Here is a 16556-nt window from a genome sequence, read left to right as displayed (position 1 = left end):
TATGTTGAGCACACACACACACACACACACCCATGAGATTGTCCTTAAAGAACAAGGCCTATAAAGAACAGCAACCAATGACACCATTTCCAGCTTTCCTCATCTGGCCTTCACCAACACCACCACCACCATCACCAACACCAGCAGAGGATACCTTGGCTGAATGCCTGAACTGGCTGCTTCTCCTTTGGCCACCAGACCTTGATACAGACCCATGCCTGGAGCCCGAACTAGGCCGGGATCCTGAGCTCCCACTGCTGCTGTGATCCCACTCTTCCTGGAAACAACAAACAGCTCACTTTAGTCAAGAACAGCCTACCAGTGCTAATAAATGCCTTTGAAAGCATGAAGGGAATGTGGGGGGAACTTGATTTATTTAGACTCCATTCTCTCTAACAGATCTCTGAAGCACCCCAATTATCTCAGTTGCGACCATTTTTACGCTGCTTCTCCCTTGCTGTGCAAATTCTGTGCTTTAACACAAAAAAACAGGGCAAGTTGAATTCCGCAACGCCCCAGATCCTCTCGCCCACCTAACCCTCCCACCACAAGTGAGTGATATAATGTAAGCAAGTTTGCCTATTCTCTCTCTCTGGTTATTTAGCATAATTCATTACACTTCTAGGAGGCTCCTTTAAATGTTATCCTAGTTGCATGAGTGCCACTTTTCTATTCATCAACTGATTGAAAAGGAGGGTACACAGCAAGATACATTACCAAGACACAGGAGCCCTATTCAGACATTATGCTGTACCGGCAACCGGATAGCTGTACAAAGGTACGTGTGTTTGTGTGAATGGCTGTATCTGTGTTCATTTAAAAAGTAAACATGGGTACAGACCTCCTGAAATGCAGGATACCGATTGCATAGTTGTACTTGCATTCAGCACAGCATCTGAATAATTGTACTGTGTAGAGATCTGTACCTGTGTGCACTGTACACAGATTCTACTACTTAGGAAAGCCACTGTTTTGCAGCCTTAGCACCCATTCCCACAGCATATGAATTATGGGGATAGTAACTAGGATGAAGCACTATGGATGCCGAAAGCACTATATAAATGCTAAGAAGGGCGGGGTGGGTGGGGTGAAGAGGGAAGATCCGCAGAATGCGAGCAGGAAAGATACTGGGCTCTTGATCTGGAAGCATTGGTTTGTGTAGAATTATTAGAACTAAATGGATGATCATGGCTGGTTTAGAGAATACTTCATTCACAGGACCCAGAACACACAATTAGGACACGCATGCACCAATAATTCATGGGCCCTCACCCTCACCGCTCTCAACACCGAACATGCAGGTAGGACATGTGCACACCATGCGCGTGCACATTCTCACCACTCCTGACATGCCAGGGTGCCCTTTTGTAATCACGAATCTGTAGCACATGTGGAGAGGAGGTTCAGATAAACAGCCCTTCTCCATGCAATCAGGAAAAAGCACCCCCACACACTAGGAGGTGGGGAGGGATGCTCATGCCTGTCTTTATCGTGTGTTCTGGAGCGGGCGGATGACTCGAACCACCCCAGAGGTTTCTGTACCGATCAGGGCAAACACAAAAGCACACCAGAAGTGGGTGCTCCTTGAAGGAAAGGAAGTTCAGCATGCCAGCCCCAGATCCTCTCACATTAGAAATCAGGAGGCAGTCTTAAATTCAGAGTCCTGTTCCTTTCTAGTAAATGCAGGTATCACTTGCATTTAACCTCTACTTTTTGTTTTTGTTTTTAAAGGAGGTGGTCTTAAATTCAGAGTCATCTTCGATTTGGGAAAATACGGTATTTGTAAATGTTTACAAATTTGGACCAATTTTGGACCACCTACCCTGCCCCCCACCCCCACAATCACATTTAACACCCCTCGCCCCCAGGTCTGCCCACCTAGGCCTGTCTCACTCCTCACTCACCCTGGATTTCCCTATCAAAATTTGTTTTATAGAACAAAGTGTGAAGGCTGGCAGTTCTGGCTCTACAAGATTGCCTGTGTTAATCCCCCAGTAGGAGAATGGCCATAGCTCAAGGGAAGAACACACACCTTGCATGCACAAGGTCCCATGTTCAACCTCGGACATCTCAAGTAAAAAGGATTTCAATAAGTAGGGCTGAGAAATACCCCAGAGAGTCACCGCTGTCTGTGTTTGATGAGCACTGGGAAGACTAGGATTCAAAACTCCACAACTAGAGACTGGAGTTCTGACTGGCGACTGCAGAGCAGTCGTTGCCTGCCAAATCTACTTCACAAGGTCACCGAGAGAGTAAAATGGGAAGGTGTTGAACCATGCAGACCTCGAAGATGCCAGGGACCCAGAATGAGGAAGCTGGGCCTAGGTGCTTTACTCTCTGTACCACCAGGGTAGCTCTCAGGCAGAGGGGACTAATCCTTGCTGCTCTGAAGCATCACCACCAGATAATGGAGATGTACCATAGCTCATCAGCTAGAAGAGACCAGGTGATCTGGGAGCCCATAAGGGTTTGGCTGCCCTGGTATATCAGCTGCCAGTCAGTAGATAACTGCTGTTCCTACTCCTGTGCTTCACTTCTTTTCCCTTTGATTGCTGCCTTTCAAAACCTGTCTGCCTGAATTGAATTGTGTCGCCTGCCAGAACTGTAGTTTGGAATCTGACCTCTTTGCTGTCTTGGACTATGCCATTTGCTTCTGGGCTCCTTGAGTGCAGTCTATGGAAAATGACCTGCACCTGCCCTAAAGGTAATGTGTGCCGTCAAGTTGATTTTGATTCCTGGTGCCCACAGAGCCCTGTGGTTGTCTTTGGTAGAATACAAGAGGGGTTTACCATTGCCTCCTCCCGCGCTGTATGAGATGATGCCTTTCAGCATTTTCCTATATCGCTGCTGCCCAAAATAGTACCAGAGGGATTCGAACCAGCAACCTTCTGCTTTTTAGTCAAGCATTTCCCCGCTGTGCTATTAGGTGGCTCACCTGCCCTAGGACTCTACTATTTGCCTCTGGCCCCTCTGACAGACAACCAGTGCCTAACCACTTGCAGATCCAGCCCTGTAGGAAACAATAATTCTGCCCTGAGATCTTTGGAGGAAGGTCAAGAAAAACATTTTATTATTATTATTTATTATTAATTTTAAAACATCCCCTCTGTTGTTTGCAATCGCCCTGACTCCACTTTCACAAATACTAAACAAAACAGGCCTCGGATACCAAACATCTAAAACATCAAGTAAAATCAACTATCTGCTGCATGTACATGGACGATCTGAAGTTGTATGGAAACTCCCAGTCAGAAATCGAATCACTGCTAAACACTATCCGTATATTCAGTAGTGATATAGCAATGGAGTTTGGACTAGACAAGTGTGCTGCATTAATAATGAACAGAGGAAAAATAAAAATAAAAACAGAAGGAACAGAACTGCCCAATGGAAGCAAGATCAAGAACCTGGAAGAGAAAGAACATTACAAATACTTGGGCATTCTCCAGGCTGATAACATTGCACACACTGAAGTTAAAAGAAAAATGGGAAGTGAATACATCAGGAGAATTAGAAAAATCCTCAAGTCCAAACTCAATGGCGGGAACATCATACAAGCCATAAACACCTGGGCTATACCTGTTATCAGATACACTGCAGGAATAGTAGACTGGAACCAGGCAGAACTAGAGACGCTAGACCGTAAGACCAGGAAAATCATGACCAGCAGTCATGCTCTACACCCCCGCAGTGATATAGATAGGCTATACCTCCCTCACAGCTCAGGTGATGTAGATAGGCTATACCTCCCTTGCAGCTCAGGTGGAAGAGGAATGCTGCAAGTCCATCAAACAGTAGAAGAGGAGAAAAGAGGCCTTGAAGAATATATCAAGGACAGTGAAGAAGATGCACTTCAAATGGTCAATAACAAGAAACTATTCAACACCAATGAAACAAAGCAGGCCTACAAGAAAGAACAAGTCAAGAACCGAGCAGAAAAATTGAAAAATAAGCCCCTGCATGATCAATATTTGCACAATATAAGTGGAAAATCAGACATCACCAAGACCTGTCAATGGCTTAAGAACGGCAACTTGAAGAAAGAAACAGAGGATTTAATACTGGCTGCACAAGAACAGGCACTAATAACAAATGCAGTAAGAGCAAAAGTCGAAAAATCAACCACAAACAGCAAGTGCCGCCTTTGTAAAGAAGCAGATGAAACCGTGGACCACCTAATCAGCTGTTGTAAAAAGATCACACAGACTGACTACAAACAAAGGCATGACAAAGTAGCAGGGATGATACACTGGAAGATCTGCAAAAAATACAAGTTACCTGTAGCCAAAAATTGGTGGGACCATCAAATTGAAAAAGTTGAAGAAAATGAAGATGTAAAAATATTATGGGACTTCCAACTACAAACAGACAAACATCTGCCACACAATACACAAGATATAACTGTAGTTGAGAAGAAAGAAAAAAAAGTCAAAATAATCGACATAGCAATACTAGGGGATAGCAGAATAGAAGAAAAAGAAATAGAAAAAACAACAAAATACAAAGATCTACAAACTGAAATTGAAAGGCTATTGCAGAAAAAGACCAAAATAATCCCAGTGGTAATTGGCGCCCTGGGTGCAATTCCAAAACAACTTGAAGAGCACCTCAACACCATAGGGGCCACAGAAATCACCATCAGCCAATTACAAAAGGCAACATTACTGGGAACAGCCTATATTCTGCGACGATATCTATAACAACAAGAACAATACTGATAACAAAATTCTGACATCCCAGGTCCTTGGAAAGAACTCAATGTCTGGATAAAACAAGCCAGTCAATAACACCTGCCTGACTGTGTAAATAAGAAACAATAATAAATATCTTCAGTCATTGTATCCTTTGCCATTTCTGTTCTAACACTAAAACTTTTCTAAATTGAGCTCAAAAAATATTTTTTTTGCCCAAATAAGAAGCTATTCCATCATATGTGGAAGCAGCATTACTAGCCTTTGCAGATCTTTGGCAGAAACCGGGGCCTGCTGCCAAGCATGTTCCCTGTGCCCTCATAGTACCTAGAAAATAATAACCAAAAGGCTTTTCCAGGCGTATAGATGAGACCCAGGAAAGGAGGCAGTGTCACCAGAGTTTAAATTCACACCAAGACATTTTTATGGAGACAAGCATTCCAGTTTTCAAAGCCTTTTCATGTATGGACATCCTTGCAGGATCCTAAAACATATACTGCCTCATTACTGCACAAGAAACATCAAAAGCGGTCCTACTAGCAACGCTGCCTACTACGAGAATGCAAATGCATACTTTGTATAAGTCCCCCTCACCAGCCCCAGGCACACTTCATTCCACTTTTCAAAGCTTTCTTAATTCAAATTGGCAAAATGATAGCATAGCATGCATATGATTTGTTTTTAATTAGCTTAATTTTATCCCTCACAATCACGAAGGCTGTGCTTGGTTACAACTTTAAAATTTAAAAACACAGGAACAGCTCCACTCAGGATCCAGATAATACCCAGCACACAGGAGGAAAAGCTAAAGAGCTTGGAGTGTTTTAGCTGAGGCAAAAGACGCTGTAAGAAGGGACATCGTAGAGATGGGAAACATTTAAAAACAAAGAAATAATTACAGGTTAAATCCAAAGACCATGTTACATGCTATCCTCAAAGGTTTAATTCTAGAAGAAGATCCACAATTGATAACTTGTTTAACAACATCTGCTAAAATACATATTGCTTTTGTCTAGAAGGAATGAAAACCACAAGTGATGCAAGGTTGGTATGAATGAGTATGGAGGGCCAAAGAAGAGATTTCAGTAGATAAATCTGTAAAACAATGAGTGCTTTTTATACTGGCCAGACTTGCAGGATATGGTATTGGTTAAGCAATCAAATACAAACAAAATACAAATAAATAAATAAAATTAGGCAGGGGGTGCAGAAGGTGGGTAGGTTAGGTCTTCTTCTTCCATAGCACTAGCATTCACGGTTATCTAATGGTGGCGAATTGTTACCTCCGCATCCTGAAGGAATATGCCCCTGAATAGCCGGGGGGGCATGCCTTCATCTTCTGTTTGTGGGCTTCCCAGAGGCATCTGGTGGGCCACTGTGGGAAACAGGATGCTGGACTAGATAGGTCTTGGGCCTGATCCAGCAAGGCTCTTCTGATGCAATACATACAATTGGCAGGAGATTAAGGACAGAAACAAGAAAGGACTTCTTCATCACTGTATAATTAATGTAAGTAATTTGCTGCTCCAAGACGCAATGACAGTCACTGGCTTAGATCGCTTTAAAATAGGGTAAGCCAATGGGTTCTCAACCTTGGGTCCCCAGATGTCGCTGGACTACAACTCCCATCATCTCTAACCACAATGACCTCTGGATGATGGGAGTTGTAATGCAGCAACATCTGGGGACCCAAGTTTGAGAACTCTGGGTTAGGTTCATGCAGGATGTCTATCTAACAGCTAAATTCTAGCTACGTTTAGATGTCGTATATCTCCAAATACCACTTTCTGGGGAGGAGGCCAACAATGGGAAAGGCCAACTGCCTTCATCCTTTGCCTGTGGGATTCTCAGGAACATCTGGCTGGGCACTGCTGATAAGTGGATGATGAACTATGAACTCACAGTCTGCTCCAGTAAAGTTCTTCTTACATCTGGTGTAGGTTATGCAGTATTTCAGTATAGCTGAATAAGGGTAATAATCTATACTTTTTTAGGGTGCAAGTGTTGTATTTGTGAAATGAACTCTCCTGTCCTTTCAAAACTGCCTAAGACATAGGATTTTAAGGGTGTGTGTGTGTGTGTGTGTGTGTGTGTGTGTGTGTGTGTGAGTGAGAGAGAGAGAATGAGTTCTTCACCTCTGTGTGAATCCAGCTTAAATATTATTATGGGTTTTTTTACATTTATATCCCGCTCTTCCTCCAAGGAGCCCAAAGCAGTGTACTACATACTTGAGTTTCTCCTTCACAACAACCCTGTGAAGTAGGCTAGGCTGAGAGAGAAGTGACTGGCCCAGAGTCACCCAGCTAGTTTCATGGCTGAATGGGGATTTGAACTCGGGTCTCCCCGGTCCTAGTCCAGCACTCTAACCACTACACCACGCTGGCTACCTCTCTTTCGAATACTAAATTAGCAAGTTGCTTCTGAGAAAAAGATGTGTGCAGCCACCCATAGTCTTGTTGCTTTCATTGTGCATCACTTTATTACTACTGTTTTCAATAAGTAATAATTGTGCCCTGGATTAACTTCATTGCCTACCATTCATTATTTTTTACAGCAGGACATCTAGTGCATGAACGGCTCGTGCAGCCAGGGGTGGGGCAGGGAGCGGCCCCCTTTAAAAGCAGGTTTTACCTGCTCCGCTGCCGCCCCACCACTTTTCCGGGCACAGCACTTGCTCTACCAAATGCCGTGCGTGGCTGCGGCACTGTTCCCTGCAGCCTGCGTGTGGCGTCGGTACACACATGCAGGCAACAGCGCTGCTGCCGCAGCGCACGGCCTTTGGTAGAGCAAGTGCCGTGCCCGGAAAAGCGGCGGGGCAGCAGCAGAGCAGGTAAGGACCTGCTTACATGCTTTTAAAGGGAACCACTCCTCGCCCCGCCAAACTGGTTTAGCTGTGGCTGCCCAAGCTGGTCTGGCGCTTCCCAAAGGAAGCCAGTTCGTGCACGTCCCTATTAGATGGGTTGATATTCATCCTACATCCTGCCCCCATCCCACATACACACACACACACACACACACACACACACACACACACACACACACTTTAAGAAGCAGTTATATAAATTGCTCAAGCAGAGGCTATGATGCTAATGTCACATCACAGGCACTAAGCAATATGTGCCCCCCCTCCCAACCAGCTTTTTCAAAGTTTAAACGGAAACATGCTTAAAATGTATAAAATGCTTTTCCGCTCCCCCTGAAGTTCACTCCAGGAGAGAAAAATTCACATATATTTGGGAGGTCGTGACAATGCTATCAACCCCGCAAACCTCTTTTAAAAAGTTAGATCTTAGTAAAATTGGCCTTCCAGTCCACTACTGACAATGCATTATAAATGCCACCCCCCTCCACCAGTTCCGTCCCCCATGCAGAACAGGGAGGCAGAGCTTTCACTTGACTTTAAGGTTTCTACTGCATAAGCCAAGTAAATAACCTGCGTTTTATTTGGATACTAATATTCAGATACCGCAGATTTAGCTGGTCAAAGACCATAATAAAGTATTGACTGATATTATTCAAATAATATTCCTGAGTGCAAATAAGTTAAGTTACTTAAATCTATTGTTTCGCCCTGAAGTATCATTCTCTGTCAGTGAATTCTGCCATGAGAGCTTGCTAGAAAGACAGCTTATTCAGGAGCTGGTAAACTTTGCTAAGTCTCAGCAAAGCTAAGTAAGGTCTGCCTGGCCTATGCTATCTAACAGTTCAGATTTAGCAAAAATATCTTAACAACAAGCTGATGTATTTTAAAAGCTTACAGAGGCACTGAGCCGTTTTTTAAATACCTACTACTACCTGTTCCACAACTACTACCAATGAAGAAGTACTTTGAAAAGCAAACGCACATCAATAAATAATATAAGCAATCAAAAGACATGAACTGGCATATTGTAGTCATATCCTCAGAGGAGTAAATTATCAAATACCACAACTAACACTAGAAGGAAAGCTTGCCAGAAAAAGATCAAGAGGAAGGAGGAATGGATGGAGGACCTGAAATAATGGCTAGAACTGGACACTGAAGATATCATCCATGAATCTAGTGGCCGCAATCTATGGCTTTTGCTGGCCCCCAACCCCCCAATTGGAGAAGGCACATGAAGAGAGACTACTACTTTCTTTTGATCTAGTCTGTTCAGCTTTTAAACAGTTTACCTTTGTAAGTATAAGGACCTGAACTTAAAATTGCCTTCCAGCAATCTCAACAGTCAATAACATTGTTTATGAAATTTCCATCAAAGCAAGCTAAAACTAAGAACACAGGCAAAGCAAGTTGGTCACATTTCAAATGGGGTGGGGCAACCTTCAAAATTAGTTGCCTTTCATTTTAAGTGGAAAAGCTGGAAAGCTACAAAGTCTTCTCAAAGATAAGAATTTCAGACTGAAATTCCTTGGTTTTGGTCCATTACATTGGAACTGATAGCCCAAAGCAGAGTTGCCAGAACCTAAGGGGTATACTCGAGGGTCAAATGGGCCGTAAGCCAGAATTTGGCTTTTTTTAAAGCCAAATCTGCCCACCTAGGCCCAAAGAGAATTTTTGAGCTGTGAGCAGCAAGTATGTAGTATCTTGCTCTCAGACCTTGGCTTGAAAACTCTTGTAAACTGCAAAAAGATCTGACGTCAAGGATGGGAACCCTGAAGTCTGAGGAAAACAATTACTACTTCTGGCCATGTAGTTTTGTTTCTCTTACCTGGTTTTGAGTATGGGGTGCCGTTCCCTGGCCTCTGGAGGAGGAACCACTGCCTTCTATCTGTTCATTACAATCAGCTGTCCACTGTAAAGAGAGGGGCAGAGAAGCATGAATGAAAAAAACTGGCTGAGAGGGGCAAAAAGTTACACACGGCAGGATAACAACTTTTAAGAGAAATGCCTTTGGGTATTGGATCTGGCCCATGGGCCACCAGCTCTACTCTAAAATAAAGACATCTGCTTTGTTCTAACTTCACCACCCAAGTTTATAATTTTTTGTACAAGTTACCATTCTGTACTAACCTGTGAGACATTGGACTGAGTTTGCTCGCTTTCCCTGTCCCCTTCCGTCTTGTCGGTCAACAGGCCTTGGACCTGGTACTCCAAAACGTAGCTGTCGATGAACCGCTCCAGCTCCTCGATTTCCTGTGAACGGCTGCTCCCTGCCTCAGAAGAGGCAGACGCCACGGAGGAATTTTCCATCCCTTGGGGTAAGGAACTGAGAGTGAAAGGCGCCTAGGGAAAGGAAGGTTGAAGATGCAATTTTACTTATAAGTCAGTGTTGCATAAAGAAATTGAGAAATCGGACACATGCTCCTTAGACACAGATTTCTAGTTGCCCATGTAAGAAATAAAAACACACAGTTTTGGTTCTATTAAATGGTATTTGCTAAACTAGAGGTGGGAAGGCTGCTAAGTTATTGTGAGTTGCCTGGTGGCTCAGTGGAAAAAAATGCAAGGCAACTTTAAAAACCAGGAGATTTGGGTTCAAATCCCACCTTGAGGGATGGTGAGCTGATCTCCACAGATCAAAGCTCACCTTTTGGATGGGCTCATAGCTGGATACAAGAACACATGCTTTGCATAAAAAAGATCCCAGGTTCAACCCCTGATATCTCCAATTAAAGGCTCTCAAACTAGGAGGGGTGAGAAAAGATCTCTGCTTAAAACATGAAGTGCTGTTAGACGGATCCCAGTACTGGGCTAGAGAGATCAAGAATCTTAACTCAGCATATAGAGCTTCATGTCTGATACGTGTTAATAGATCTATACTCTATTAGCCATGATAGCTAAGGAGTGCTTGCTCCCATGTTCAGAGGCATAGGAACATAGGAAGCTGCCATATACTGAGTCAGGCCATTGGTCCATCTAGCTCAATAAGGTCTACACAGACTGGCAGCAGCTTCTTCAAGGTTGCAGGCAGGAATCTCTCTCAGCCCCATCTTGGGTTACAGGCAGGAATATCTCTCAGACCTATCTAGGTTCCAAGTTGCCAGGAAGGGAACTTGGAACCTAGATGCTCTTCCCATAGCGGCTCCAAACCTTAAGGAAAATATCTTACAGTGCTCACACATGTAGTCTCCCATTCATATGCATGCAGGGCAGACCCTGCTTAGCTAAGCCGACAGGTCATGCTTGCTACCACAAGACCAGCTCTCCTCCCTGAATATTTTCTTATTTCTTCAATTTATATACTGCCCTTCCTAAAGTGGCTCAGGGCAGTTTACATAAAAATCAAACATACATAATAAAACAATTAAATTTTTTTAAAAAGCATTTAAACCACATTAAAATTAAAATTAGATATCATTAAAAGCCAGGCTAAAAAGATGGGTCTTTAAGGCTCTCCTGAAGGGCTCCAAGGAAGACAATCCTCACATCCCCAGGAAGTGCGCTCCACAACCTGGGGTGGCAACAGAGAAGGCCCTATCCCAGGTTGCCATCTGATTAACCAGTAGCACCCGAATATGGACCCTCCTGGTGATCTTAATGAGCAGCGGGGATTTTGTAGAGAAAGGCGGTCTCTCAGGTAATCCAGACCTAAGCCATTCAGGGCTTTAAAAGGTAATAACCAGCACTTTGTACTTTGCCCAGAAATATATCAGCAGCCAGTGCAACTGTTTAAGAACAGAAATAACATGGTCTCTCCGGGATACCCCAGAGACCAATCTGGCTGCCTTATTTTTGACTAACTGAAGTTTTTGAACTACATACAGAGGCAGCCCTACAAAGAGTGCATTGCAGTAGTCCAACCTGGAGGTTGCCAACTGGTGTACCACTGTTTTCAGGTCATTCTCAAGGAACGGGCAGAGTTGTCAAATCAATCACAGCTGGTAAAAAGCGCTCCTAGCCACAGCCTCAACCTGAGGTACCAGAGTAAGACCCAGGTCCAGGAGCACGCCCAAGCTACAAACCAGTTCTTTCTTAGGGAGTGTAACCTCATCCAGAAGGGGAAGTTCTATCCCATCATGCAGATTACAACCCCCAACAATGACCATCTTTGTCTTACTTAGATTCCGCTTCAATTTATTATCCTTCATCTAACCCATTACTGCCTGTAGGCAGGCATTTAGCAGCCAATGCCACTTCCTGATATTGATGGCAAAGAGAAATAGATACCACATGCAGGGGACATATGCAATGGGAAATTGCTCAAATTATATTTTCTAAGGCTCCAAACCTTCTAAATCTCCTAAAACATTAGGAAGTCTTTTCCAATGGGAGTATGTTCAGTTTCTTGTGCAGGAAAACTTGTCTCATGCATGGTAGTGGTTAGACTGTATCTTCTCTTTACTCCCTACATTTACATAAGATTGGACCTACTTTTCTATGACTAGTGAGTTTTCAGTCCTTTCCCTCATTGGCTAAAGTGATCATCTGACTCACTTCAATTGGGTAAAATTAAAAACCAGGAAAATAACCTGTAGAATTAACATAGGAATTTCTTAGCAGATTAGGGTGGGGAAAGAAACCAGCTGTTCTTTCAATGGGCAGTCCTTTTCCTGATGCCAACCTGCATGTTCCCCAGGGCCACTTGGAGTTGCTCACAAGTAGCAGACTTCATTTTGCAATGGCTTGAAAGACACAAGGCTTTAGGAAACTACATGTTGGGAGCCCCCTAAGATCATGGTTCAAGCAATGTGAAAAGCTTTTTGGCCAAGCAAGTTTGTATTTCTCTCTTTCCCCTTCTTCCTTTTTGAAACTTTTTGCTATCTCTTTGAAGTACAGTATTTTCCTCTTTAAATAACATGCAAATTCTAATTACATGTATAATAAATTCATTTTATTTTTTAATAATAATTCTATTATTGGACTTTCCATTTTGTCTACTCACATAACCTCCTTGGTCCATGCTACCAGATTTGATCTTTAATATTGGGGTTCTTTTCATCAAGTGATTTTAATAAAGGCAATCTTGCTGTCTAAGCAAGCACTAAATGGAGGTAGTGAACGGAGATTTTTATCAAGTTGGGCACTTTGGAGTCAGATAAGTAAGCTGGGGAATGTGTAGAAGCTTAGAAAGACCTTCTGTGCCTCCAGCTTCTCACAACATACAACAGGGGAGGTTCTGTGCTGCCACCAGCCTTGGTTTTGAGTTTCTTGAAAGCCTTCAAGTGGCCACTGCTGACACAGGATGAAGGACTCAGTTGACCTTTCATCGGACCCAGCAGGGCCCCTGATGTTCTTACTAACTCCATCCTCAACCACGATGGTTCCCACAATGTATCAAACACCCACAAGATCAACTGCTCCTTATGCACTGGATGAGAAAGTTCATCTGCTACTTCCACATGCATCAGACAGTCAATATCCTAATTCCTTGCAAAACACGAGTTTCATCTGAGGAGGGTAAACGTTTCCTGTTTTTCAAAACATGGAGTTCTATTTTACAGCACCAGTTCAAGCCAAGCCACGCACATGACTGTACTGTGGAAGGATCTGCCTTCCACACTCTTGGACTGGAGCGGAGAAGGTGGGAATTTGCAGGGTCAACTAGGAACTTTAATCTGAAAGGGGACAGAGCCACATGTGTGACACTCTTCAACCAGTCTTCATTGGGAGCATCCAACAGCAGCCCATAAATGCATCTCTGAATCCAGAAGGCAATTGCAGTTACTTGATAATTATATGACTATTCATGCCTGGGGCCGGTGGAAAGCAAAAGAAGGCATAACAGAGAACCAGTCACCAAGTTTCCAGACAAAGGGAAAAGACAAAGGCCAAGCATCACATGAAGCAAAAACGAATAGGAGACACATTGAATGTCCAGCTGGAAAAATAGAGAGAATCTCTAGCTCGGCTTGCAACATTTCAGGCACATCCCAAAAGAAAGCGGCGACAAAGGCTTTGCTTAACCTCAACACGAAAGCACAGCCCATTGTACCACTCTGCACAACGTGACAATAGAGAGAAGCCATAAAAGACTGCCACTCACTACAGCTCTTATTGCAGAACTGACAGGTGGACAATGCCGAGTTGGGAGTGACATATGGGAACATGAATAACACGGCACAGGGGGTGACGGAAGGGTAAATAATTAACTGGTTCTAGAGGATAGCTGTTCAGAATGAACTGCTGACTCCACAGCAGTGGCTGCAAATGGCAAAGCCTCCTCGTGTGTCCAATTCGCAGTTTCTGTTCATGGGTCTGCTGAAAGTCTGGGGAAACTCAGCATACCTCTACCAATTATGCACCACACATAAGAAGGTAAGAACTGACTTATTCCAGGAGTTCTCAAAATTGGGTTCCCAGATGTTGTCGGACTAAAAATTTCAGCATTCCCAGCCACAATGGCCTCGTGGCTGGGAATAAGGAGAGCTAGAGTCCAACAACATCTGTAGACCCACGTTTGGGAACCTCTGCCTTTTTCAATAAGATAGAAGATTCACCTAGTCCAGAATCTTGTGTCCAACAGCAGCTAGTCTGAAGTTTGCAAGCACAGAATGGAACATAGGAAGCTGCCATATACTGAGTCAGACCACTGGTCCATCTAGCTCAGTACTGTCTACACCAGGGATTCTCAACGTTAGGTCCCCAAATGTTATTGGACTTCAACTCCCATAATCCCCAGCCCCAGTGGCCTTTGGTTGGGGATTATGGGAGTTGAAGTCCAATAACATCTGGGGACCCAACGTTGAGAATCTGTGGTACACATACTGGCAGTGGCTTCTCCAAGGCAGGAATCTCTCTGTCTTATCTTGGAGATGCCAGGGACAGAACATGGAACCTAGATGCTCTTCCCAGAGTGGCTCCACCCCTTAAGGGGAGTACCTTACCGTGCTCACACACACAGTCTCCCATTCATATGCAATCAGGGCAGACCCTGCTTAGCTAAGGGGACAAGTCATGCTTGCTACCACAAGACCAGCTCTCCTCCCAAGACACCTTTAACACTGGTCCCTTTGCAATGGATATTCAGAGATATACTGCCTCTGAGCAAAGAGATTTCATTTAGTTGTCATGCCTAACAGCCATTGGTTGACCTTCTGGAGTGTGGGGATCTGGAATGATATGCCCTTGACACATATTCATATTACACCTGAAATAAAAGACCTGAGACCTCCCGTTCTGAAGGGCCCAGTCAGACTTAAAACACAACACAGGTTCTCAAACTTGGTTCCTCAGATGTTGCTGGACTACAGATTTCATCATCTCCAGTCACAGTGTAGTTCATCATTCATCTGGGGAGCCAGTTATGAGCGCCCCGGCTTACAAGATGCTGAACTGGGAGTTTCTTTCCAGCACAAAGGATCCCATTTTATGTATAATCAAGGCTTACTTTAGTTTAAAGATACTGTTTGCTAAGGAGAATTTATTCTAGCTGTTCTGGTAAAAGCTAATCCCAAATGGCTTTTCTTAGTTCATGCACTGATCAAAAAGTGTATTTGTGGAAAGACCACGTGGAACTGGACTAGCACCATGACGGGATTCTTGCAGACAGTTAAGAAAGCCCAGGGCTCTCCCATTGCATTCTCAAGTTAATATGTTCGGATCACTGGTCAGAAGAAAGCATTTGGTTCATGCTGTTTGCTTAAGAACAACAATTAGCAAATAAGAAAGGTGTTCTTGACTGAGCAGATTGTTCTCTTCAAGCTCATGTACTGTATTTAATTCTGATGTATATTCTGATTGGAAGTTGGATTTGTGAACTGAAAATCAGGATATAATCTGGTGCAAACGTGTGTAAAATCCCTTTGCTGTCCTCTGCAATAAGTCACTTTGATTAAGTCTTTGATTAAGTTTCATTTGAACCACCTGAAGTCCCAGCTTGGCCTGCCCACTCACCTCTTTCTCTCTTTACGGAGCTTTGTTGATAGTTTCTTCATTCTGTCACTCTGGTTCATGAGGCCTGAACTCATAAAAAGGACGCCAGGGGCATAGCTAAGGGAGAGGGGGTCCATGTTCACCCCTCTCCCTGGCACCCCCCTCAGAGTGAGGGAGATAATGAAGAAAATAGGGAGGAGTGGAGCTGGGGAGCCCGGGTTCTTTGAACCCATCCTCTCAATTATAGCTACACTCCTGGAGGACACCGAAGAGCCAACATGGTGTAGTGGTTAGAGTGCCGGACTAGGACCGGGGAGACCCGAGTTCAAATCCCCAGTCAGCCATACTACTTACTGGGTGACTCTGGGCCAGTCACTTCTCTCTCAGCCTAACCTACTTCACAGGGTTGTTGTGAGGAGAAACCTACATATGTAGTACACCACTCTGGGCTCCTTGGAGGAAGAGCGGGATAGAAAATGTAATAATAATAATAATAATTATTATTATTATTATTATTTCCAAGAGGACACCGAAGAGCCATTTCCAACAGATCTGTCCCTACGCATTAGTCTTAAGTCAGCGGCTATCACCAAACCTTGTGGCAGCAAGTTCCACAAGCCCATCATGTGTTGTGCAAACTGGAGCTCTCTTTGGCCTGTCCTGAATCTACCAGCAATCAGTTTTGCTGAGTGACTCAGAGTTTTATTCCTGTTAGAGAAGGAGAAAAAGTTTTCTTTTCATGTTAGTCATAAGATTATAAAAACCATTATGTCCCCACCACCAGTCATATTCATCATTTTTCTAAACTCACACACACAAAAGGTTTCATGCCTTCCTCACAGAGAATCTTCTCAGTCCCCTGTTCAGTTTAATTACTCTTTCTTGCACTGCAGTCAACTCTACAGTGGGCTAGTTTGGACTATACCTTAGTGGCCCACAAAGAGCAACCAAATGGATAAGCAGTCCACCCCTATGCAATAAAGGCACATACCAGGAAGGCATAAGGACGTCCATGGAAGATGTCCTGATTGGTGCACTTTGGGCATGCCCCCTTTCTAATCACATGGGCCATTAGGGGACCATTCGAACCAGTCCAGTATCTTCTTTGAGACAGTGCTTGAATTTACACC

At 43.8% G+C, this 16556-nt stretch overlaps 1 protein-coding gene across 9 annotated transcripts in view; it reads right to left on the bottom strand.

The window, feature by feature from the left end:
* The window catches only part of CTIF (cap binding complex dependent translation initiation factor), a 250835-nt gene that overhangs the window by 163747 nt on the left and 70532 nt on the right, over positions 1-16556 (bottom strand). For 7 of the 9 annotated variants that reach the window (XM_053293688.1, XM_053293689.1, XM_053293686.1 and 4 more), the window contains exons 2-4: positions 9685-9897; positions 9383-9466; positions 155-277 (exon numbers count right to left, since the gene is read on the bottom strand). In XM_053293688.1, the coding sequence (XP_053149663.1) occupies positions 155-277; positions 9383-9466; positions 9685-9864 (387 nt within the window). In that variant the 5' untranslated portion in view covers positions 9865-9897. The remainder of the gene's footprint in view (positions 1-154; positions 278-9382; positions 9467-9684; positions 9898-16556) is intronic. The other 2 variants (XM_053293690.1, XM_053293687.1) reach the window with 1 other exon arrangement.

The sequence above is a fragment of the Hemicordylus capensis genome, chromosome 2 (genome assembly GCF_027244095.1).
Source record: "Hemicordylus capensis ecotype Gifberg chromosome 2, rHemCap1.1.pri, whole genome shotgun sequence".
Classification (NCBI taxonomy): Eukaryota; Metazoa; Chordata; class Lepidosauria; order Squamata; family Cordylidae; genus Hemicordylus; species Hemicordylus capensis.
Note: the sequence above shows the minus strand (reverse complement) of the source record. Positions and strands in the feature narration are given on the sequence as shown.